Source organism: Rattus rattus, chromosome 15 (genome assembly GCF_011064425.1).
Source record: "Rattus rattus isolate New Zealand chromosome 15, Rrattus_CSIRO_v1, whole genome shotgun sequence".
Taxonomy (NCBI): Eukaryota; Metazoa; Chordata; class Mammalia; order Rodentia; family Muridae; genus Rattus; species Rattus rattus.
The window spans coordinates 20,833,323-20,859,092 of record NC_046168.1 but is presented as its reverse complement, the minus strand read 5'-3'; the positions used below and the strand labels follow the sequence as shown (position 1 = coordinate 20,859,092).

Sequence of the window (25,770 nt, the reverse complement as noted above, 5' to 3'; positions counted from 1 at the left end):
AAACTTCTCTTTACAACACATGGAATCCAACCTAAAAATGCAAAACCAATCAAATTGAGTTGTGGAGCTCAGTGCCAAAATATATCTATGAAATCCTGCTCACAGACCACTGATTCGGAGGATCAGGGGCTTCGCTGTGAGATTGTATCACTCAGTAACATCAGAAGCTACAATCGTAATGTCTTACCAACATGGCTGCCCAAACATGAGCTAAACAATGAAGACACCAATGAACTAACATGTCAAGCAAGATGCAGTAACAACCAGGAGGGCTATTCCCTATAAAAATAACCATAGGTAACCAAGGAAAGTCAGGAGAGACAGACCTTCGTCCCCAGAGAAGCGCAAGCAATTAGGTACTCTGTATAAAACAGTCAGCCCTGACACATACACACTAGTAACATTATATGAACACAGCCTGTTATATTTAGGATTATATGTGTATATATACATATGTACATGCATGTAATAACAATTAGTGAGTAAAGACATCATGAGTTTGAGAGACAATGGGGAGGGGTATATGAGAGTGTTCAAGAGAAAGGAAGGGAAGAAAGAGTGTGGTAATAAATGATAACCAAGAATATATGCAAGAAAAAATAAAAAGAATAAAAAAGGTATAAGAACCCAAAGATGAGGAAGAAGCTTATGTTAAAATTCTTGTGGAGTAGCCAGATACAAGTAAGTGAAATTCAACACTAAGATTGAATCTAAATCCCTAACTTTCAAAATGTATTTAAAAGCTAAGATGTGTAGATGATAAACTATCTGCTTTAAAATGCAGGTATGTTATGAAGAAACGAGCAGAAGGGCTTGAAAACATTTTCGCCAAACTAGGTCTATGTGTTCCTGAATCCAGTAGAAAAAAACTATGATTAAAATTGGCATTCACTCTCTTCTCCCCTTAGCTTCTTCCTCCATTTCTGTTTACCCATAGGCTTTCACACAAGAATTAGCTTCCTATTATTTTAAACTTTTATATAGGAACTTAGTACATTCACAGGGTGTTTGCATGTGATTAGTGGCTGTTTTCTTCCTGCTAAAAGTCAACTTGAAATCTATTTGACAACAGCTCAACATAAAACAGGAACCTGTGAAGCATGCTGCATCTGATATTGGAATGTTAACTCTCCGCTTTTTGGAAGTACTGGAGTGAACAGGATTTCAACGGGATTTTCTAGTGGCTCTTATTTTGCTGGGACACACAGACCACAGCAGCTGCAGGCACAGGACATAAAGGCCCCCATAGAAGGCCTTTCACATATATCACTGTATTTCTTAAACACCCGCAATCATTACTCATTCCCAATCCCTTCAAAACCAAGCCTTCCAGGATTGTCAACCGTGAGAACACCAAAGAAGAGAAGGGAGAGTGCCCTACAGTCATCTCATCATGGAAACAATGCATTAGTTTAAATGAAAGTCTTCATTAAACACTGTGGTGTCAGTGTAAGAGATTACCATGTGGGGCACAGAACTAGGAAGAAAAACTCAATGGTAGAAGCTAGAAACAGAAACGGCAATTTCACATTCCATGTTACATGCATTCCTTAGATCCATACAGGGAAGCTTAGAGAGGGAGCGAGAAGGGATCATAGTCTTAGTTTAGAACTGGACCCCAGCAGCCCTGCCCTCACACTCCAGCATACATGGTTTTGATGTGCTAAACATTGAGCTGTAATCAGCTTGAAGCTGTCCAACTGTGACATGACCATGTAAGCCGCACAGCAACTGCAAAACGAAACAAACAAAGCTAAAATATAAAGCAAGTACTCATAAAACTAAGAGCATGGCAGACAGCAATCCAACCATCCATTTTATTGACTCTAGCACCCCTATGGGTTCATCCATAGAAATTCAAGTCACCCATGCGCAATGGCATGATATTTATATATTAGATACACAGATCCTCCCAGACGTTTTAAATCACCTATAAATCACTCGAACTGCTTCTTAGAGTTTAAATGTTATGCAAATGGGGAATGGACGGTGCATGTCTTTGATCCTAGAGAGAGGATGAAGGCCTATCGATTAATTTAAGGCCAGCTTGGGCTACATAGTTAGTTCCACGTCAGCCAAGGCTACCTATGTAAATATTGTCACATTGAGCTATTCCATGGAATAATAAGAAAGATATCTGCATGGGTTTGCCTCAAACACAAGTTTTTTGAAAAAAAATATTGTTCACCTATTGTTGTTCAATCTATGGATGTAAACTTTGCATAAAGGAGGGCTAACTATGGAACAACAATGGAAGAATTTAGTGCCTTTTTTTCAATCGTAAACAAAGGAAACAAGCAGCAGACTTGAGTGACACTTTGGCTTGAAGAGTGGATAAAAGCAGACCATTGCACTGCCATGGCAACAGAATGTACATCCCTCTCAAAAATACACAACAGCTTCCAGGAGAGAATACATATATGTGGCCACACAAGACTGAGACCATATAAAGCTATATTGCTTCCATATGCCGATGTGAAATTAGACATTATCAACAGCAGGGACTGAAGAGATATCTCAGTGGTTAAACGGTCTTGAGACAGTCATGTCACAGCACTTAGAGAGCTGACAATAGCCTACCACTCCAGTTGCAGAGGAACCAGTGCCTTCTCTTTGCATCTGCAAGCATATGTACAACAAAAGCATACACATATACACATGGAATAAAATGAAATAAAAATAAAAATCTTCTAAAAAGAAAAAATATATCTGTAGGGAAAATGTTGGAAAGTACATCAGTTCGTGGAAATTAGGCAACACATTCCTGAGAAATGAACGACAACAACAAGAAGAAGAAGAAGAACAACAACAACAAAAATAGATTAAAATGGAAAATACTTTGAAACAACTGAAGTGGAAGAACAAATCATTACACTGTTGGGATGGAAGGCAAGCAGCTCTTATGGGGATGTGCTAATGACAAGCACCTACATATTGATGAAAAAGGAAAGATTTCAAAATGGCGTCCTTAAAGCTGAGAACTCTAGGGGAAATTGGTTCTAATGCGTTGATCCAATTGGGAATCAGCATGTCCAAATGCTAAGGGTCCTTGTCCCTAATTGGGTTTTGATCAATCAATAAAGATGCCAGCAGCCAATGATTGTGCAACAGGAGACAAGGCAGGATCCTTAGAGTTGTAAGGGTAGGATGCAGGGTTAGGAGGAGACAGGATCACCAGCATGTGGTGGGAGAGGGAAGTGAGCTGGAGGGAAACAGTGAACGAGTCGCTTAAGAACTCTGGGAAGTAGTCACTGGCCACTTCCCTGACTGGGTTTTGTGCTATAAAAACACTCAATGAACTCATGTCCACCAGACCACACCCAAAAGAATGCTGAAGAGAATGAGCACAAACAAGAGGCAACAGAAGTTTGTAGTTACCTAGAAAGTTAAGAAAGCAAAACGGTCTCAGTTTACAGACAGCATGATGTTTACGTGTGCACAAAACTGTGGGATCCACCAAGACAGAATTAGTAAGCAAGTACAGGAAATCAATAAGAGATAACACTTTTAAAACCTTGCATCTCTACATATAGTAAACTATCTTCCATTTTATAAATATAATTTAAATAGTAACAAAATAAAATAAATGATATACTTAATATGGGATTTTAAAGTCCTATGTGTTAAAAGCTAAAATATGTTTTAATTTATGAGTCAGTTTTCCTACTCTACAAACCAAGCTTGACAAGAACTAACAGTTTAGCCCAGATTTCATCAAACTTATAATAATCTGCCTTTGACTCCCGAACGCTGAGAATACAAGCTTTGGCTATCATATAGAGCTTAATAACAACTGATGACAAAAGTTAAAAATCCCAATAAACAGAGAACTATTCTATGATCATGACTGAAAGGATTAATATTGTTAAAGTGTTCTTCCCACTCAAAATGACCTACAGTTTTAATGTAATTCCTATAAAACCTCAATGGCACTCAAAATCATTAAAAAAAAAAAACCTTACATTTGTATGGAACCATAGAGACTATTGAAATGTCAATGCAGTTGAGCAAGGAGTGAATCTCAAGGCATAAACTACTTAATTTCAATCTATCCTCAAAGGTTACAGCAGTCAAAATAGTCTGATAGTGATACAAACATATACATAGATCAAGGGAACAAGGCATCCTGAACACAGATCCATGGAGTTGCAATAAACATGCCTTCTAAAAATGTCCCAAGAACATGCATGACACACATGAGGAAAAGATAATCATTTCAATAAATACTAAAAATAAAATTAAAAGCCCAGACCACTTCTATACTAAAATATCAACTCAACAAGAATGGAAGGCTTAGATGACCTGAAATTTTTGAAATGCCAGAAGGAAAAAGAGATAAACATCTTGACAAGGAGTGAGGGGACTTCTAGGTATGGCCTCAAAATCAAAATCGAAACAAGGAAAGATGAGATTGCAACTGATTTTTATAAAAATTGTCAGAGGAGTTTGAGGCGCCACCCCCACCCAGTCCTGGGCATGCAGCTGGGAATGCCCAGGCGGAGGCAGCTCAGACCTGATCCCAGCACCACCCTCCACGGCTGTGTTGCAGGGCCGGGAAGGCTCACTGTTCAGAGATGGCTGAGCAGTCAGACAAGGATGTGAGGCACTACACCCTGGGAGAGAATCAGAAGCACAAAGACAGCAAGAGCACCTGGGTGATCCTGCATCATAAGGTGTATGACCTGACCAAGTTTCTCGAAGAGCATCCTGGAGGGGAAGAAGTCCTAAGCGAGCAAGCAGGGGGTGGTGCTACTGAGAACTTTGAGGACCTCAGACACTCTACAGATGCACGAGAACTGTCCAAAACATTCAGCATCGGGGAACTCCATCCAGATGACCAATCACAGACCGCCAAGCCCTTGGAAACTCTTATTACTACAAAAGAATCTAATTCCAGTTGGTGGACCAAATGGGTGATCCCAGCCATCTCAGCCCGGGCTGTAGCTCTGATGCATCGTCTCAACATGGCAGAAGATTAACTTGTGAAGCTCAGGAAGGAAGACTGCCCCAGAGACGGGAGAAAAGAAGCCAGTTTTAATCACTTCCACTGAAAGAAACCTTCCCCCTAAGAAAGTAATTGTAATATATCTGTTTTTCTCTCCTCCTGGGCTAGTAGAACAAACAAGGAACTCTTTGTACTCTTAAACTTTTCAAATATGCCTTTTTATTCAACTTCATTTTGGTGTATTGTAAACACGGTCTTTTTAAAATATAAAGGTCAGAGAAAAGAAACCATGAATACGATGAGGAACTAGCCAAGAGGATGAGGAGTGAAGTCACTTTCTTCTCTAAGGGAACAAGAACCCATCTCTGCACTGGCAATTTACATTTCTTCTTTCCACATGGTCAATATAACTAATCAGGGACAAACATATTAAAACTACATTGAAATCCATTTTATCTTAGTCAGAATGGATTCTGTTCAAGATGAAGGCCCATGTCCATAACCCCCACATGCAGGAAGCTGAGGAAAGAGAATTTCTGTGAAGCCAGCATGATAAAGATGAGAAATTCTAAGCAATCCTGGTTATAAAGTGAAACTCTGTTTTGTACAGAAAGGAAAGGGGGAACAAAAAAGGGAGGGGGAGAGGCAGGGAGAAGAAAGAGAAAGAAAAAAATGACGATAAATGTTGTTAAGATGAGAGTCTCAAGGAGCATGTATACACAGCTGGTCAGAATGCAAAGAATTAGAACTACCAAGGTTCATCAGTGAGGCAGAAGTTAGTATTACTGTATGATCCAACACTGCTGGGTAAATATCTGAAAGACTCAAAGTCATCATAGCTTGGAGACCCTTGCACATCCATATTTGCAGCACTATTCCATACGGTCAAAGCAAACAACCAAATGGATGCAATAGCAGATGAATGGATAAGGAGAATCAGTGCATAAAGCCCATAGAGGAGGAGGGAGGAGAGGGAGGAGGGGAAGGAGGAGGAGAGGGAGGAGGGGGGAGGAGGAGGGAGGAGGAGGAGAGGAGGAGAATGTTATTTGCAGGAAAATTGTAAACAAAATACTCTCAAATATCTGTGTCCCTCCATATGAACTAACTAGATATATGTGCATATATGTATGCATTTGAATTGTACATATACGTGGCATGTAAACAGAAGAGGGACTAGTTGGGAAAGGAACAAATGGAACCAGAGAAGGGATAGCTAATGTGCTGAGAGAGACAATCCAACATAAGTTTTTCTCTAATTTTCTATACTTTTATGTAATTTTCAGATAAACTCATGTCATTGTGTATATGACATGAAAGCAGGAAAGGGAGTATTTGGGGTCAAGAGATGGTCCAGCAGGAAGGAGGAGAGGGTAAAAAGGAGGAGGTCAGTAGTACTGAATATGGGGTGTGTGTGTGTGTGTGTGTGTGTGTGTGTGTGTGTGTGCTTGTGTGTGTGCATGCATGTTCATATACATATGTGTGTGTGAAACTGCCATACAGAAACATACTATTTCACACATCAACTCAAAATAATATTAACTTTAGAAGAAAATAAGGGGAATAAAGACTTCTATGGGTTAAAAATTTTAGCCTAAGATGTAAAGTTAATGCATGAGCTGAAATAGAGATAAATCAGAGTGAATTGTGAGCATGGGCCATCACTCTGTGGAGCCAAACAGAACTCAGAAGAATCTGTACTCAATATTATACCACATTGGCTCAGGTATACCAGTGAGTATACAGCACTTAGAAAACAACAGTCATACTGTCAATCATGTAGAAAGGCGGGGCTTGATTGTCTGCAGCACTACTGACCAAATCAAGAACGGCAGGCATGGTAGCCAAGCATTCTGCTACTGAGCTATATCAGTGACAAAGAAGTAGCATGATGTGTGGGTAGAATGTGGCCCTTTACAGGTACTGAGTCTGAGAGCAATAGAAACTTCATATAATTTAAAAAAAAAAAACCCTCCATATATTTATTTACAATTAATAACACATTTAAAGCTCACAACTATTCACAAATATTTACCCAGTATTCCTTGTAAAACTTTGCCTTCAGAGGTCAAACCTCTGTCGTTTTCTTCCATGGAACCTTAGTCACCATAGGTAAAGATTATATAAAAGTCCCCAGTGAAATTCGTTTCTCCACCTTTGAGAATAAACCACCTACGTGTGTATAATGGGATGATGCAGCTATGGAAAGATTACTTCTTTAAGAAAAGATGAATGAAATAGAATTGAAAAGAGTATATAGGTCCAAATTTGCCCTTACTTGTAAAGCCACCCACAGGGATGTTACAGAAAGAGCCTTGTCTAAAGAAGAGAGACCTCAGCTCTGGGCAACACTGCTAATCAGATTCTCTCAGCCTTTTATGTTTCATTTATGTGTGTTACATTTCATAGAAGGGACTTAAGACTAAAAGCACCTATCATGCTATCATGTTTGACACACAGTGAACTTTTATGTGGTGACTGACATATACCCACAGATATGACATACTTCTAGATATTACAAAACTGAAATGCTATGAACAGATCTGTGCACCACTGTGCTTCTGCGGAAGAAATCTTTAAGGATATGTAAGGCACTACACTTGCAAATATAAAGATATTTATCAGGTAAGACATAGTTGCTCCGCATCTATCTATTGAATGGGTAATCACTGAAATTATTAGCTAATAGTGCTAGATAAGAATCTAAAACGTAATGTGATTAAATAGGTCAAAGTACTTGAGCCACCTACTAGTCATTACTTGATTAATTTTGATGAGCTCTCAACACCTAAGGTCTGCCAAGAAAAAGTACAGACGTATTCACAGTTCGTTAAGCCAAAAGCCAGGCCTGCCAACCTGCCACTGAGAATGTGGTCACTGGGACCTTGAATTTAGCTTCAAATCTCTTTCAGAATGGCTATGCTATGTTTTCTCTATTTGTTCCACAGAACTGTGCTAATGACCAACTGACCGTGTGTATCTTTATGATATGTCTAATGTCCAAACTCGCATGCTGGTAGCATCCCGTATCAACCCGAAAGCCCTGCTGCTGATCTATGGAGAGATCATGTTTTGTTTCTCTCAGCCCTTTAGCACCCCTGGCTTGGCCTCCCCGGCCTTGACACTGTTATATCTCTTCACTTTGCTACCTTTACCCCATGTTATTTTTTCTTTCTTTAATCACTTTCTATATTTAATCTTCTCATTCATCCATCACTTCCTCTGGTCTGAGGGCAGGGGATGACTTAGCCCAACCCGAAATAGCTAGAGTTAATTTTGTGTGTGTGTGTGTGTGTGTGTGTGTGTGTGTGTGTGTGTGTGTGTGTGCCTTGTGTGAACCAATACCTACAGAGGGCAAATAAAGACTTTAGATCTACTGAGGCTAGAGTTACAGATGGTTGTGAGTCATTTGACATGGGTTCTGGGACCAAAATCACATTTCCTGGAAGAACAGCAAGCCCTATTAACCCCTTGAGTCATCTTTCCATAAAGTGGAAACCTCCAGTTTCTTCGGAAAGTCGGTTATGTCAAATGATGTTTTGCCGGAGACATGGTGAAAGGATGTCTTGCCAAAGCAGACACGTGAAGAACATGTTCTCCTGGAGCAGACAGAGGTCAAAGGATGTTAGGATACAGCAAACACATAAAAGGACCTGTGATGAAGGCGTGTACACCTGACACTACAGACAGCCAGACAGCGGGAGAAGAGCACTGAGCATTGGTTTGGTTTGCTCTGCCTCACTACTCTTCACTAATGGAACAAATATATTGGTTCGCCTTACATAGCCCTGTTGAGCTCAACTTGTGGCAATGCTGCCATTGAGAGAAGCTCACCCAAGAACTGTTTGTGAGGTTCCTGTAGCAGCTTGCCGCTTCAGTGGCCTCTCCTCAGGCCGGCTGGTAAGCCTGGTTTCCTCAGAATTGAACTATGGCTGCCTGGCGTCTGTGTGCTGAAAGGACTGGTGTGTAGCTGCTGGTTCGTGCCTGGGGTCTGCCTGCCTAGAGGACTGGTAAGCAGCTGCTGAGTCATATTTGGTGTTTGCTACAGGACTGAACTGCTGCCCAAGGACATGGAGCTGCCCCCAAAGACCTGCTGTAAACAGATCCATAGCCCAGTAACTTCTCTCTTCCACCACCTCTGCTGGGTGTGGGCTAGAGGAGAGGTTGAACCCTTATTAAAAGTAGGTTGCAAAAATTTATGCTTGCATTTCCAGACTTTGAGTGTTAGACAAAAATAAGATAGCTAGACAAAGCATAAGAAGTCCAATTCATTTGATATGGGAGAATATGGGTTTAGTCTGAAAGTGATTGGTGTTTCAAGTTTCTAACCAATTATTTGGTTAGGAAAGTCTAGGAATATATGAACAGAGGCATGCACTAAGGTGTGCAGAAGTAATATGGGGATGTCTGTAGGCAATCTGAAGCTACCACAGTAATTCAAGCCAATGTTTTCCATTCTCAGAGCTTATATTTCACACTACAAAATGACAGACCCATATATCCGTGGCATATTATTTGTTTCCAGTCTCCGTTTTATTTATTGCCGCAGCCCACTAAATTGTCCTGATGGTTTCTAATGAGACAAACCACATGATGTGAAAACACTACTTGAAAAGCAAAGGCCATGCATCTGTCTAGCCAAAGGCGTTGTGTGTGGTGCTGAGAGAAGCCAGTGATAAGTGGCCAGATTTAAAATGAAAGTTGGCAAAGCCAACAGAGGACTAAAGTGAGCAGGGGTATTTTTAGACAGTTCGGGTCATTTTTTTTAGACAGCGAAAAGCAATTTGAAGATTTGAGGCAAATGTTTCAAATGTGGTATAGAATGCAAGACATAATGTAATGTGGTGCAGGGATTAAATAAGTCTGTTTTCTAAAGAGATGTGGAAAGGCTCCGAAACTTACTGGGAGGCAAGAGCCCACCAGAGGAAAATGCACAGAGGAAACAAACCCCAGAGCCTTAGTAGATGAATCTTGGACTACATCATCTTCCTAAGAAGGAAAAGTAAAGGGTTATGCAGGTTAAACAGTACGTACTTTTATTGAAATATTTTTGTTTTATTAATTATACATCCAGTTTAGACACGTTGCTGCATAAGGAAAAGGTCTCCTCTGTTTCTATGTCCATGTAAACAAATGTGTACAGACTTACATGTGTACATAGCAAGGCCAGAGGACACTTAAGTAATATGCACCTCCTTCAGAGATAGAGTCCCTCACTGGCCTTGAACCCTCCAAGTAGCCTAGGGTGGCTTGCCAGAGAGCCTAGGAAACCAATCTATGTTTGCACTCCAAGTCCAAGAGTCCAAGCCTGAGCAGTTATTGTTGTTGTTGTTGTCCTTGTTGTTGTTTTTGTTGTTGTTGTTTTGCTTTTTTGTTTGTTTCTACAAGGCTTTAGGGATCAATCTCAGGTCATCATACATTGCAGACACCTTACTGACCCAAGAGCTTTACCCTTCACTTTCTTATAACCTTGAGCTTTAGCTTACAGCAATTAATCAAATGTGACAATATCGCAATTCAAATAAACATAAACCAAAGGTGTGTCTCTAAAGTTGAGAATATCATTTTTGTGTCAATTCTTATTCAAGACTATTGGGTTTCTAGGAACAGATTGTTGGAAGAATTCTGACACTAGATGAATAAAATATGAGCAGATGGGCCCCGGAAAAAAATTTGCTCATACATGTTTCCTAATAGTAAGATCAAAGAATCCCTAAATATTGAGTGAAAATAGGTCTCGGCAAAGCCAGTGTTTATAGGATTCCCACAGCAGGAAGAACTGCATTAAAACACAAATATACTATTTCCCCACGAGGAGTGTGTAGACTATGATGCAGCCATGTGCCTGCTGGAGCTAGGGGAGAATCAAAGGCTCTTCTTTGATCTAGTGTTCACATCCATGTTTTCAAGGCTTGCTGTTGTAGCTCCCCCATTAAGCCTGTGTTTTTCCTTGGTGCACCAGCAATTTCTTGGATGCATACATGTCAAGTATACAGTTGCTACGGACTCTCAGAATAACAAATTAGTAATCTAATGGTGACGGAGTTTAGGGCTGGAGACATTGTTCAGTAGTCAAGAGTCCTCAGTGCCCTAGCGAAGGACGAGAATTCAGTTCTTAGTACCCACAAAGAGTGACTAACTACCAAATGTAACTCCAGAGCCAGGGGGATCTGACCCCTCTGACCTCCACTAGCATCTGAACTAATGCATGCACACAGACACACAGACACACAGGGACACAGACCCACGTTTAATGAACAATAATAATTAAGGCTTTACATTTTAGACTCTAGTGGAGATACGGTTCAACAGTTAAGAGCACTTGCTGCTCTTGCAAAGGGCCTGTTTGATTTCAGCACCCACACGGTAGCTCACAGGCTGTAACTCTAATTCCATGGAATTTGATGACCTTATCTGATGTTTGTGGGCACCATTTACACATGGCACATATACCTACCAGCAAGGAAAACATGAGATAAAACAAACCTTTGGCTCTGAAACTCTGTTAATGAGTTTGGTCTTTTAGTACCATTCTTGTTTACTTTTACAGGCAAGGTCCAGAGCATGGCAAGAAAATAATATAATATGGAAATTAATGTGTTATTTGAAAATTTTAACATCAGAACATCAGAAAAACTAGTTTTGGAGATGCTACATAAAGAACTTATTACATTGTTTGCTTTAGAAACTATCTCATATCTGGGGTGCCCAGTATGGCCACTGGTCAGTCCTCCAAGCAATAGCAGGGCTATCTTTTCTTATCACCATGCCTGGGGGCTGTGTTCCTGGATCATAATCTTGAGGAAGAATCTTTTAAGGGTCTGGAGTGCTCACAGAAAAGCCACCTGTCTTCCCCCAAATTCTATCACCTCTTCTTGGAAGATATTGTTTAGGGCTGTAATAATAATTTCACGCCCATTGGATTTGTCTGGCTGTCACTATCTCCATTACATATTCCATGCCAAAGTGGAAAAAAGGGAAATTCTTGGTACCAGTTCCGAATTCTTAGAAGCATCTAAGTCACTGTCTCTGCTTCATTGAAGACTTCTTTGCTAATCACGACAGAGGATGAGTGTTATTCGAATTCAGCTGTGGCTCCTGCCCTTAAGACATGTCCCTTAAGCTGATGGAAAGAGAGTAAGGAGGACTGACACAGAAAAAAAGTAAAGATCCATTTGCTTTTATTTATTATGGAATTAATATAACTGATTTTCAGGAATAGGCTGGACTAAAAGCCTGGGAGGTGATGTCTGTAAGTCACCATGAAGTTTACTTGGCACAGAAGAAAAATATTGTCACCAAATATGTAAATAGAAAACATCTATTTCTTTGACTTGTTCAGAGATAAGCAATTCTTATTTTTTTAGAAAAAAATATATCATTTGAATCATGACTACAGTGTTTGAAAGTAAGCAGTATGTTTAAAAAACTTTACATATATGATTTATGGTCCTCCAAATAGCAACTTCGAAGCAATCACATGTCAAGAACGCAGCACAGAATTACCACTCTCAGGATTTAGACTTTGACTTGATTGGCATTGTAGCTAGTAACATTCTCTTATTACCTTCCTCAAGTCCTCTTTATCATGCTGCTTCCTGCAATCATAGCCCGTATCAATAGTCTATATCTAGATAGCCATTTAGACATATGCACATATTTGCACACATTTCAGGGTTCTTTCCTCGTTTGTTTGTCGGTTTACTTTATTTTTAGGGTTTGCAGACATACACACCTCTGGACTCAGCAAGAATCCCACTGAATATTAACTGCTCCCAGTACTTCTTAAAGCTGCAGCATCTTACTTTGACCACTGGGGTGCACTAAAGTCGCAATTTACTGTGTAAACACAAAGAGTTAATGGAAATTCTCACACCATTTGATTTGCTTCAAGAAATGTTCATTTGGACATTATTATTTAATAAGAAATTCATGGCTGACATGTAATGGGATGTTAATCAATGATAAAATGGCTTCAGTAAACTCTCACGTCTTTTGACTGTCTACTGCCAATAAGTCCAAAATATCAAGGTCTGTGTGACATTTCTACCACTGCGACGGAGTGACATTGTTTCTGGGTAGGAAATCAGTCAGTTTTGATAAGTGAAGCACACTGACGTCCCGACCTGTGATGAATAGTCGAGAAATTAAACGGTCATGTCACTGTGTTTTGTTTTAAGTTTCCCACACACACCTTAGGTCTTTTCTACACATGTTGTGTGTGTGCACTTGTGCGTGCGGCTTACTTAAAGACATACACTGGTGCATGTAAAAGTCAGAACTGATGAAACTTCCCTCAGAAGTAGCGCCATAATTTAATGTGTACAACTGAAGTGAATCAGTCAATTCAAGGGATTGTCGCCAATGCCTACCTGGTATGTAGACATTAAGTAATTAAGTAAGTAGGTAATACCTCCAGTATTAATTGGAGGAATCAAAGGTTTCTGAGAATTACACATGGAAAAACTCCTGCCCTGTATTAAATTTTGGTTCTTTTGTTTTTATATGGTGCTCCAAAATTGTACAAAGTAAGTGTCTCTACTATCTACTAAGTATCCCACCCACTGTTCACAGCAATTGGTTGTATCCAGGCCTTACCCCATTTATAACTGTTTTATCTAAATATTCATGTAATTTAATCAACAAGAAAAAGTCTCCATAGATATCGCTTCTCCTTTCTGCATTTGTTAAGCTTGCCATAGGAATCAGGCATTTGCTAAGCTGTGTTTTACAGCAGTGTCAGGGAAATACGGGTTCTCCCTCTTAGCCATTTGTAAAAGTAACAGAATAGACTTACAGAATTTCCTGTCATCTATCTATAACTGAACAGTTTTTTACCTCTAAAAAGTTTACCAAGCAAACTATGTAACTATGCTTCAGATAGCTGCCTTATTGTAAATAGTGGTATAGGTTAATTTGGAATATTACTGTTTTTCCCTTACTCGGGTATTAAGAGTGGTTGTTTATAGAAGTTTTGAAATCTCCAATAACAAGTGAAATGAAAATGAATTCTTTATCAATAAAGTAAGCAGAACGTTCATTTGTTTGTTACAATATTTTGTGCCGAGTCTCTCCTAACAAGTCAAAGAATGTGGCTTATAGAGATGAACTCCTGAATCCCTTTTTACTTCAGCAGCAAACTATTATTATATTGGATCTATGGCAAAAATGAAAAAATTCAAAATAGCAAGGAAAATGTGACCTCTCTCTCTCTCTCTCTCTCTCTCTCTCTCTCTCTCTCTCTCTCACACACACACACACACACACACACACACACGGTGTATTCTATTTTATTAGTGCGTCACATCTACAAAGAAGCTTTTCTGAGAAATATACTTAATTTTTCGGGTTTTTTTTAAATTAAATGTATTTATTCCCTTTATAACCCAATAGCCCTTCTACTTCTCCCAATAACCTCTGATGTAGGTCCCCCACCCACCTTCCTCCTTCCCTTTCTCTTTCTAAGCTGTGTTTTCTCTTTTCAGAAGGGGAAGACCTCCCCTCTTCCCTCCCCCCGCCCGGAGGTCAACACCTCCTCCTCACATCAAGTCACTGTAGGACTAGGCACAGCCTCTTCCACTGTGGTATGACAGGGCTATCCATTTAGGGGCATGGGATCCACAGGCAGGGAGGCAACAGCAGGCTTAGCAATAGCCCCTGGTCCAGTTGTTTGGTGGATCCACATGAGGACCAAGCTGCTCAACTGCTACACATGTGCAGGGGTCCTAGGTCCAGCCCGTTCCTGCTCTTTGGTTGGCGGGTCAGCCTCTGGAAGCCTCCAAGGGTACAGGTTAGTACCATGTACTCCTGTGGAGTCCCAGTCCTCTTTGGTTCCCACAATATTTCTCACAACTTTTCCCTAAGACTCCCAAGCACCATCTATGTTAGAGTGTGAGTCTCTGCATCTCTTTTCATTGGCTGCTAGGTGGCGCCTATCAGAGCACAGGTATGCTAGATTCCCTGTATGTCCTTTTGGGTCTGTGTTACCTCACTCAGGATGATTTTTTTCTGATTCCATCCATTTTCCTGTAAAATTTATGACGTCCTTGTTTTTAATGGCTGAGTAGTATTCCATTTTGTAAATACACCACATTTTCTATATCCATTCCTCAGTGGAGAGACATCTAGATTGTTTGCAGTTTCTAGCCATTATGAATAAAGCTGCTAGGAATATAGTTGGTTTATCATCCTGTACAAAATCAAATCCAGACGGATCAAGGACATCAGCATAAAACCGAACACACTTAATCTAAAAGAATAGAAAATGGGGGGGTTGGGGATTTAGCTCAGCGGTAGAGCGCTTGCCTAGGAAGCACAAGGCCCTGGGTGCGGTCCCCAGCTCCGAAAAAAAGAACCAAAAAAAAAAAAAGAATAGAAAATGGGGAATAATCTTCAACTCATTGGTACAAGAGACAACTTCCTAAACTGGTGGCTCAGGCACTAAGGCCAAGAATTAATAAATGGGACCTCATGAAACTGAAAAGCTTCTGTAAATCAAAGGACACTGTCAACAGGACAAAACAACAACCTACAGATTAGGAAAATAGCTTCACTGACCCTATCTCTGACAGAGGACTAATATCCAAAATATATAAAGAATTCAAGAAGCTTGGTACCGGCAATCCAAATAACCCGATTAAAAAAATGGGATACAAAGCTAAAGGGAGAATTCTCAACACAGAATCTCAAACTGCCAAGAAGCACCTAAGGAAGTGTTCAACAATTTTAGTCATCAGGGAAATGCAAATCAAAACAACTCTGAGATTCTACCTCACACCAATCGGAATGGCTAAGATCAAAAACTCAAATGTCAGCACATACTGGTGAGGTTGTGGAGAAAAGGGAACACTCCTCTACTGCTGGTAGAAGTGCAAACTCATATAACCACTCTGGAAATCAATTTAGCAGCTTCTTAGAAGATTGGAAATAGTTCAACCCAAAACCTAGCTACAGCACTCCTGGGCATATACTCCAAAGACGTCCCACCATCCATACGATCACATGCTCAATTTCCCTCGTTTTTAATCTAATGATTTTATCTGAAAATAATGTGTTCAAGCCCCTTTAAATGGTTTCTTCAATGGATGAAATTTCCCTCTTTTCAGGAGTTAGAGATGTTTGAAAGAAAACGCCAAGCCTTTCTTCAAGCCTTTCTTTTTTTTTTTTTTTTTATTATTAACTTGAGTATTTCTTATGTACATTTCGTGTGTTATTCCTTTCCGGTTTCGGGCAAACATCCCTTCCCTCCCCCCTTCCTTATGGGTGTTCCCCTCCCCACCCTCCCCCCATTGCCGCCCTCCCCCCGACAGTCTAGTTCACTGGGGGTTCAGTCTTAGCAGGACCCAGGGCTTCCCCTTCCACTGGTGCTCTTACTAGGATATTCATTGCTACCTATGAGGTCAGAGTCCAGGGTCAGTCCATGTATAGTCTTTAGGTAGTGGCTTAGTCCCTGGAAGCTCTGGTTGCTTGGCATTGCTGTACATATGGGGTCTCAAGCCCCTTCAAGCTCTTCCAGTTCTTTCTCTGATTCCTTCAACGGGGGTCCCGTTCTCAGTTCAGTGGTTTGCTGCTGGCATTCGCCTCTGTATTTGCTGTATTCTGGCTGTGTCTCTCAGGATCGATCTACATCAGGCTCCTGTCGGTCTGCACTTCTTTGTTTCATCCATCTTGTCTAATTGGGTGGCTGTATATGTATGGGCCACATGTGGGGCAGGCTCTGAATGGGTGTTCCTTCAGTCTCTGTTTTAATCTTTGCCTCTCTCTTCCCTGCCAAGGGTATTCTTGTTCCCCTTTTAAAGAAGGAGTGAAGCATTCACATTTTGATCATCCGTCTTGAGTTTCATTTGTTCTAGGCATCTAGGGTAATTCAAGCATTTGGGCTAATAGCCACTTATCAGTGAGTGCATACCATGTATGTCTTTCTGTGATTGGGTTAGCTCACTCAGGATGATATTTTCCAGTTCAACCATTTGCCTCTAATTTCATAAAGTCGTTGTTTTTTGATAGCTGAGTAATATTCCATTGTGTAGATGTACCACATTTTCTGTATCCATTCCTCTGTTGAAGGGCATCTGGGTTCTTTCCAGCTTCTGGCTATTATAAATAAGGCTGCGATGAACATAGTGAGCACGTGTCTTTTTATATGTTGGGGCATCTTTTGGGTATATGCCCAAGAGAGGTATAGCTGGATCCTCAGGCAGTTCAATGTCCAATTTTCTGAGGAACCTCCAGACTGCTTTCCAGAATGGTTGTACCAGTCTGCAACCCCACCAACAATGGAGGAGTGTTCCTCTTTCTCCGCATCCTCGCCAGCATTTGCTGTCACCTGAGTTTTTGATTTTAGCCATTCTCACTGGTGTGAGGTGAAATCTCAGGGTTGTTTTGATTTGCATTTCCCTGATGACTAAAGATGTTGAACATTTCTTTAGATGTTTCTCAGCCATTCAGCATTCCTCAGCTGTGAATTCTTTGTTTAGCTCTGAACCCCATTTTTTAATAGGGTTATTTGTCTCCCTCTTGGTCTAACTTTTTGAGTTCTTTGCATATTTTGGATATAAGGCCTCTATCTGTTGTAGGATTGGTAAAGATCTTTTTCCAATCTGTTGGTTGCCGCTTTTGTCCTGACCACAGTGTCCTTTGCCTTACAGAAGCTTTGTAGTTTTATGAGATCCCATTTGTCGATTCTTGATCTTAGAGCATAAGCCATTGGTGTTTTGTTCAGGAAATTTTTCCAGTGCCCATGTGTTCCAGATGCTTCCCTAGTTTTTCTTCTATTAGTTTGAGTGTGTCTGGTTTGATGTGGAGGTCCTTGATCCACTTGGACTTAAGCTTTGTACAGGGTGATAAGCATGGATCGATCTGCATTCTTCTACATGTTGACCTCCAGTTGAACCAGCACCATTTGCTGAAAATGCTATCTTTTTTTCCATTGGATGGTTTTACGCCAAGCCTTTCTAATTTCATTATAGAGACAAAAGTTCTTCACGTGACCCAGAGGCGACCTTACAAAATTTCAAGAGGGCAAACACTTACAGTGAGGTTAGCAGCTTCATCCAAGCCTTGTCCCAAATTCCACGCTTAGCCTGTTCTAACTGAATCATGTCTAGCAGACTAATTTACTCTCACTCTTCTTTTGCCATAGTACATAAAATTTTCATATAAGCAGGGCCAGGTAGGGGGATCAATGGCTCAACTCAAACGCATTAAGCTCTAAATTATAAACCTGAGGTACTGTGATAAGAGAGGAAAATATGCTTGGGATGCCTAGTGGTTAATTTCAGCTGACAACTTGAATGTTGGAGATTATCTTGATAGGTGAAAAGTGAAGACTTGCCCCAATGGGTGGCACAATTCCCTAGGCTAGGATTCTGGACTGTGTAGAAAAGATAAAGTGAGTTAAGGACAGCATTTACAGATACCTGCTTCATGGGATATGAGTAGCTTCTTCAGCTCCGAATGTCTTTCCTTCCATTCCATGATGGACTATATCCTTTAAACTGTAAGCTGACATAAAGTCGTCCTCTTTTGAGCTCTTCTTTTTGCAAGTTTATCAGAGCAACGGGAAAAGAAGCTAATACAAGAGCAAAACTTTCCTAGTACTAATCCCATAAGTGTATTGATCATGTCTTATTTTATCAATGCAATATGGAAATAACCTTTCCCCACTGTGCTTATAAGAGCAGAGGAACAGAAGTCAGTCAACACTGAAACTCACATCTATGTGCTTAGAGCAGAGATGCAAAGAATAATAAATGAAAAATAGGATGGTCATGATTTTAAGGCCAAGGAAAAGTGCCACTGAAGTGCACTAATCTAAAGAAACTTAGGGAGCTGCACAGGCACAATTTCAGTATAGTCCAAAAACCCTGTTAGAACAAACTGGGGAAAAAGTGGACAGTCTGTGCAAATAGGGATGTTTAGTTCTTTCTTCTTTGATTACTATTTTAAAATCACACAACTGTGAAAGCACACTACATACCCATTTTATCATCACCACCACCACCACCACCAACACCACCACCACCACCACCAACACCACCACCACCACCACCGTCATCGTCGTCGTCGTCATCATCATCATCATCATCATCATCATCATCATCATCATCATCATCATCCCTATAGAACTTAAGATAACAATGCAGCAAAGCTCATCTACCTCTGGGTAATGCTTGACAATCTGCTTCTGTGAAAGCCAAGAGCATTCCATGTGCTTTCTCATGGCTTATGTGCACCTGTTTCCTTTACTTTGGAGAATATTTCCATTTCTCTTCCCAAGGACTGCAGTGGCCTCACATGCTACCACCACTCTGTGAAGCATTTGAATAATAAGTGGATAAGGCCTTACCCTGTTCTACTCAGGAGTTGTCAGCTTCTTAAGCCAAAAAGATTTTGAATACATTATTGGAACTTACATTTTGGCTTAGCTAGTTTTTCCGCACCAAAAAGGCTATAAGCTTGCCATCCAGCATGAATTTAGAAGAACTCTCAGAGTTTTTACATAGTAAACTAACAGAAATAAATACAGGTTAAAATATCCTTTTTAAAGGTAGAGCCATGAAATCAGCAAATACTTATCAAAAGAATAGGACAAAACTGATGTGAATAAAAGCTTGAAAGTTGTGAGTTCTGGATACTATATCACAAATGTTTTCCCTACAGTCAGAAAAGGAATGAAGTCCTACATGAATATGCTATTTCTCAGAGGGTTCTCTTCATCAACCTATACATAACTCAAGTCTCTGTGGATCAAAGACCTAAACATAAACCCGGGCACACTAAATCTAATAGCAGAGAAAGTGGGGAATTGCCTTAAACACATTGGTACAGGAGACAAATTTCTGAACAGAACACCAATGGCTCAGGCAACAAGATCAACAACTGATAAATGGAACTAAAAAGCATCTGTAAGGCAAAGGACGTCATCGATAGGACAAAAAGGTCAACCTACAGAGTGGGAAAAGAGCTTCACCAACCCTACATTTGACAGAGGGCTAGTATCCAGAATATATAAAGAGCTCAAAAAAGTAGACACCAACAAACCAAATAGCCCAATTAGAAAATGGGGTACAGAGCTGAACAAAGAATTCTCAGCAGAGTAATTTTTAATAGACAAGAAGTACTTAAAGCAATGTTCAGCATCCTTAGTCATCAGGAAAATACAAATCAAAATGACTTATAATTCCATCTCACACTAGTCAGAATGGCTAAGATCAGAAACTTAAATAGCAGCGTATGCTAGCTAGAATGTGGAAACACTCCTCCATTGCTGGTGGGAGAGCAAACTAGTACAGCCACTTTGGAAATCCACTTGGTAGTTTCTCAGAAAATTGGAAATGGTTCTACTCCAAGACCTGGCTTTATAGCTCCTGAGCATATACCTGAAAGATGCCCCAGTCTACCACAAGGACACTTGCTCAACTCTGTTCATAGTAGCTTTATTCGTAATTCCCAGAAACTGGAAACAACCTAGAAGTCCCTCAACCGAAGAATGGATTTTTAAAAAATGTGATATACCATCCTGAACCCTAAAAGACACACATGTTATATACTCACTTTCAAGTGGATGCCAGCCATAAAGTAAAGGGTGATCAGGCTTCCATCCACAAGCCCAAAGAAACTAAATAAAAAGAAGGGCCCAAGGGAGGATGCTTCCAGAGGATATAAAATAGATATCAGAGGTGGATGGAGGAAGGGAACTCAGTAAGTGATGAGGTAAGGAGGAGAACCAGGATGGGAATCTGGTGTGGGAAGGGCAGCCAGGAAAGGGCAGAGGGGAAGCTAGGGGCATCTCTGGGACTAGTGTGGGACCTGTGACAGGGGAGGCTCCTAGGAGTCTATGTGGCAGACTCTAAGGGTGGGGAGTCTCTAAAATGAGATCTTCCATTCCCAGTGAGAGCAAGTCTTTAAAGAGTAGGTTTTATGACTGATGATGGAGGGGGAAAGTTTGCTTTTCTAGAAGTGTAGCTACTGGTGAGGTATATGTGTTGCTGTGAGCAAACGCTTGTTATTAAGTCTAATAAAATACATTCAGTCATCGAAGAAAAGGATAGGAAAGTAAAAGTGGGAATCACAGGAAAGAGGGAGAAGACAAGAGAGGATAATGGGTGATAAAATATGATTGAAATATATTATGTGAATGTATGAAAATGTTATCATGAGTTTCACTCTCAGGTATAACTAATAGACACTAAGAAAACATATCCACAGTAAAAAGCCAGTTTTAATATTTTTCATAAGATTTAGTTAAGCTCCTAGGAAAAATTAATAAGCAAAAACTAATTTTTGAAGTGTTATAATTTGTTATCTTAAGACAAACTTCAGAACAAGCGAATCAGAGAACTGAAAGTCCCATGACCTCCCTGTATTTGAAGAGCTGAGTTAGGCCGCCTGTCCTGGACACGCCCTTCTAGTAGGATCCCAAGGACTGATTGGGCAAAGAAAAAAATAGCACTAAGCGCAAAGTCATCATGTCTCAAGTCATTTATACACGTGCAGCCATTACCACACCATGCACATCACTACCTCTTTCAAAGGCAGGAAGACAATGTAACTAAATGCCTACAGTACCACAGATGCAAACAAATGCTAACCCAGAATTTTAGAACTATGTCTGTCTGGCTTCCAGCATTTCTTTTTTTTTTTTTTTACTGTAACATATTCTCTCTACCATGGAATAAGTAAATGCCATTACTGCCGTGTGTGTGTGTGTGTGTGTGTGTGTGTGTGTGTGTGTGTGTGTGTTGTTTTCATACTACTAATTAGTACATTCTACTGTGTATTAGCTTGTGATGAAGTGGGAGTGGCAAAAGGCACCTGGGGACAGTGATGTGTCACTGTGGCATCATCAAGGTCAAAGTTCAGCACAATAAAGGACTGGAGAGCAGGAGAGTATTCTAAATTACATATGTATACTATTGCTCTGTCATTAATTTTGAAGTACTAGTCCATATCACTAAAATGGATTTCTGTATTCAAAAATCCATGCAAAGATATAATTTAAGTTCACACATAAGTACTACTTAAATGGTCCATTATGTTAATGTAGATATAATTAAAAGTTGACTACAGTCAAATACATTACAGGAAACACATCCAATGCTCTAGTAACTATTAATATATAAACTTATTCAAATATAAGAACATCCTATAAAATAATGAATAGCTGCTTAAATAATTATAAAGACCTTAGGTATTCCAAAAATGTGTCATTTTTGTGGATTTTCAGAGCTCATGAGTTAGACTATACACCTTCCAAATTTCTTTAGCCAAATTAGATTAAAATAAACTGCAATTGATAGTGCCTAGATATTTCAAGGAATGATTTACTGCAGATAGGAAACCAAATAGCATTCAATAGTTAATTCAATATTAAAAGACCACCATTTCCTGCAGAGTGGAAACATAGAAGGAATATTTGCAAAAAGGCAAAGTAAATAAAATGACCACTAAATCTATTGATACTATTGTTAAAACATGGTATGCTTTTATGATTAGTTGTACAAGTATGGTTTCTTGGCCATGGAAAAAGGGGAGAAAAGAGTCAATAACCTTAACTATGCATGCTCTATGTGCCAATGTGTTAGAAGCAAGAAAACCTGAAGCCTAATTGGAACTGTTAGCATTTCAACAGGTTTCAAGCCAATGAAGCCGGTGGTACTGCTAAGAACTAAGTTCTGCCCCAACAGCCTCTGACTCTACCAAAACTATGTCATCCCATTCCAATTGCCCTTGAACTCTATGCTCCACTAATTGCACATTTATATTAATTTTTATCATTACATCCCACTCAATGTATAGTCATGTGCACAGTTTCACTGGCACTGCAGAAATTTTTTTTCCTATATTGAATTACAGCTATATAAAATAGAAGTATTCCTAATTAAAATTCATTTGAGAGGGATCATTGGGATGATAGTAGGACATGGAAATGAAGCTTTAATGTGGAAATAAAAATTAAACCTGAGGGGCCAGAGGATCATCTACTGAGGCAATCTTAAGAAGAATCAGGTGTTTCGAGGCTATTTGGGGTTTCAAGGCTTTTCCCCAAGCCCAAATGCAGAAAATATCTAATGAAATATTAATACTAAATTGTATGTGTTAGAAACACAGTTACCAATTCATTGTAAATGTTAAGTGTGAGTAATTGCATAAATTAGATTTTCCACAGTCACTTAAGGATGAGGCAAAAGCTTGGATCATGCTTCCACTTAAATTTAAGGTTTCTTGATAAATTCATTTTAAAAGCTAAGTTATTTCAAATTGCTTTTGGTATCTAAGGCACTGGCTGCCACTACCAACAATGCAGGTAATTTCCCCTCATGTTTTTTTTGTTTTATTTTGAGCTTTTATTTTCATTTACTACAATTGAATTTGTATATTCCTGTTACACAAAATCCTGTCAAGTTCACATAGGTAGTTCATGAAAATGCATTATTCCAAGAGTCCACAGTTAGTGACATTAGTAAATCAATATTTAATTTTTCTATTACTCTCCAGAGGAACAATCCTGGTTTAGCAGACAGGAGGAATGAGTACGTTCAGTGGTATTAGTCTAGATAAAAAGTCTCAAGACGCTTGGTCACTTTCGTTAGTCATGGTAAGAATGTCTCCTGGGGTGCATACGTCAAAAGGAAGTTTCTGTGGCAGAATTATGTAAGGAAACTTACACTGGGGCCTGCCCACAAACCATGCAATTTAGAAACAGCCAAGAAACAAAACCGTATAGAGAGGGATAAATAACATTGTATTAAGGGTTATTATGCAACTACAGAGACTTGATATGACCCTAATAATACAGCAAAAAATAGTTATGAAAAGAAGCTATTTCTTATGCTCAGAGCTAATTTTCAAACATAGGTACCTGTATTTGAAACTTTGAGCATTTCACACACTTTTCTGTATCTGAAAAAAAAATGGATCCAGACTGATATTGTGTATCAAGATAGCTGAAAACAGATCATATAACGGTAGCCAAAAGCCAAGTTCAATAAGAATTTATAAAAAGAACATTATCCACACTGCTGAGAAAGCGTTTACAATGTACACTTTGCTTGAATTGGCACAAGGCACTCTTGAATTTTGCTAGAACAGGTAAAATATGCATAGTAATATGGTTTTATAAAGTTTTAATTAAATAAAATGTAGATTAAAATGTGTATATCAAACTGTAGGTTCAATTAATAACTTCAAAACTGAAATATAACTCGATTTTGACAATAGATATCCTACTATCAAAGAGTTAATTAAATACACTTGTCATATAATTTACAATAAAATAATATACTTCAATTTTAAATGCTCACAGGCATTGGTACTATGAAAATAACATATTTTAATATTCTGTTCATGAAAATTAAGCCATATAAATTAATATAAAATCTATGCTTTTTATCAATGTTGATATAAGATGGAATAGAAAATATATAAATACATTAGTATGACTTTAGATGCAAGAAATTTGAATGATTGTAAAAATGTTCTTATCTCCCAGTACATAATTTATATATTATGACACACTTAACATCCATTTCAAATATGCCTTTCTCTCTTTAGGTATCTAACTGGGAATATTGTTTTTTTTAAACATATTTAAAGAATATAATGTAAAAATTCTACAGACAGATTTAAGCTTAATGCAATAGACTTATGGGGCTATGACTAAAACAGCCAATAATAAATTGTGGCATAAGTCCTTGCTCTGCTCCTGATGAGATCAAGCCTGTGCTGGATGTAAGGTACTGCTAATTCTTCACACGCATGTTAACATGCGAACAAAGTAACACGACTCAGAATGCACTCAGATTGCATGCGCGCCCTCTCTCTCTCTCTCTCTCTCTCTCTCTCTCTCTCTCTCTCTCTCTCTCTCTCTCTCTCTCTCTCTCTCTCTCTCTCCTTTCACTTACTGCTTTGTAAGTTCTCTTCTGCCCAGCGTGTTTTCGGATTTGTTCTCCATTCGGCCCTGTCTCCACATGCATGGAATAGATGATGTCAAAGAAATCTTCAACCACCGCTACTCGCCGTAAGGAAAGCTTCTCATCAACTCCTACGCCATCCTGGAGATGAAACAACACGTACACACACACACACACACACACACACACACACACACACACACACACACAGAACAGAAGAAAGAAACAAAAACACATAAGATTAATGAAATTATTTTCACTTAGCAGATGAAGTTGATTAAACCAAAATTTTTTAATAAATGAACCAAATCATCTCCAAAATTTTTTTTAAAGTGCTTAAAAGAAGTTCATGTTTTTTCTTCTTTCTAAACAATATTTTTCTATGTAGCCCAGGCTGGCCTCCATGTCTCATGCCCACTGCAGACATCACCACACCTAGCAATCCCACAAATCTGTATTATACATAATGAATTATAAAATGCTAGCAAAAGATATGGTTAATATTAAGTAAATCATTTATTCATCAGCTCCATCTTTTGGGTTCTTATAATGATTCCTGGCTATCAGCATAACTCTAAAATAATACACTACACTTTAGCACCTGGTAGTTTTTGCTATGGTTATTTGATTCTAGATCCTGCTTAATCTGTGAAACACTATTTGAGTTGCTGGGTCACACCCTCTGTATGGAGAAAATAAAGGACAAAGATAATAATGTATGGCCTCTACATCCAAATGTCATAATTTAAACGAATGAAGACCTCTCTAGGCGTCTGTCTCCAACTGTAGAGTGAGTGGCACATGGGCTAAGAGTTAAACGGCCATTGTCCAAGGCAGCATTTCTCAACCTGTGGGGTAGCAACCCTTTTGGGGGTCACATATCAGAAATCCTGCACATCGGATTTCACATTACAA

The 25,770-nt window shown here is 39.3% G+C and overlaps 2 protein-coding genes across 2 annotated transcripts in view; one reads left to right on the top strand and one right to left on the bottom strand.

The window, feature by feature from the left end:
• The window catches only part of LOC116884854 (nucleolar protein 4-like), a 37,904-nt gene extending 12,889 nt beyond the window's left edge, over nt 1-25,015 (bottom strand). The window contains exon 1 of the mRNA XM_032886097.1: nt 24,847-25,015. Within this exon, the coding sequence (XP_032741988.1) occupies nt 24,847-24,918 (72 nt within the window). The 5' untranslated portion in view covers nt 24,919-25,015. The remainder of the gene's footprint in view (nt 1-24,846) is intronic.
• Nucleotides 4,575-4,979, top strand: LOC116884856 (cytochrome b5-like). The gene has a single exon (XM_032886099.1). It carries the CDS (start codon nt 4,575-4,577, stop codon nt 4,977-4,979), a length of 405 nt encoding a protein of 134 aa, XP_032741990.1.
• Nucleotides 25,016-25,770: the final 755 nt, after the last annotated feature.

Coding starts and splice junctions, on each gene's coding strand:
- LOC116884856 (XM_032886099.1), top strand. CDS start 4,575: ATGGCTGAGCAGTCAGACAAGGATGTGAGGCACTACACCCTGGGAGAG.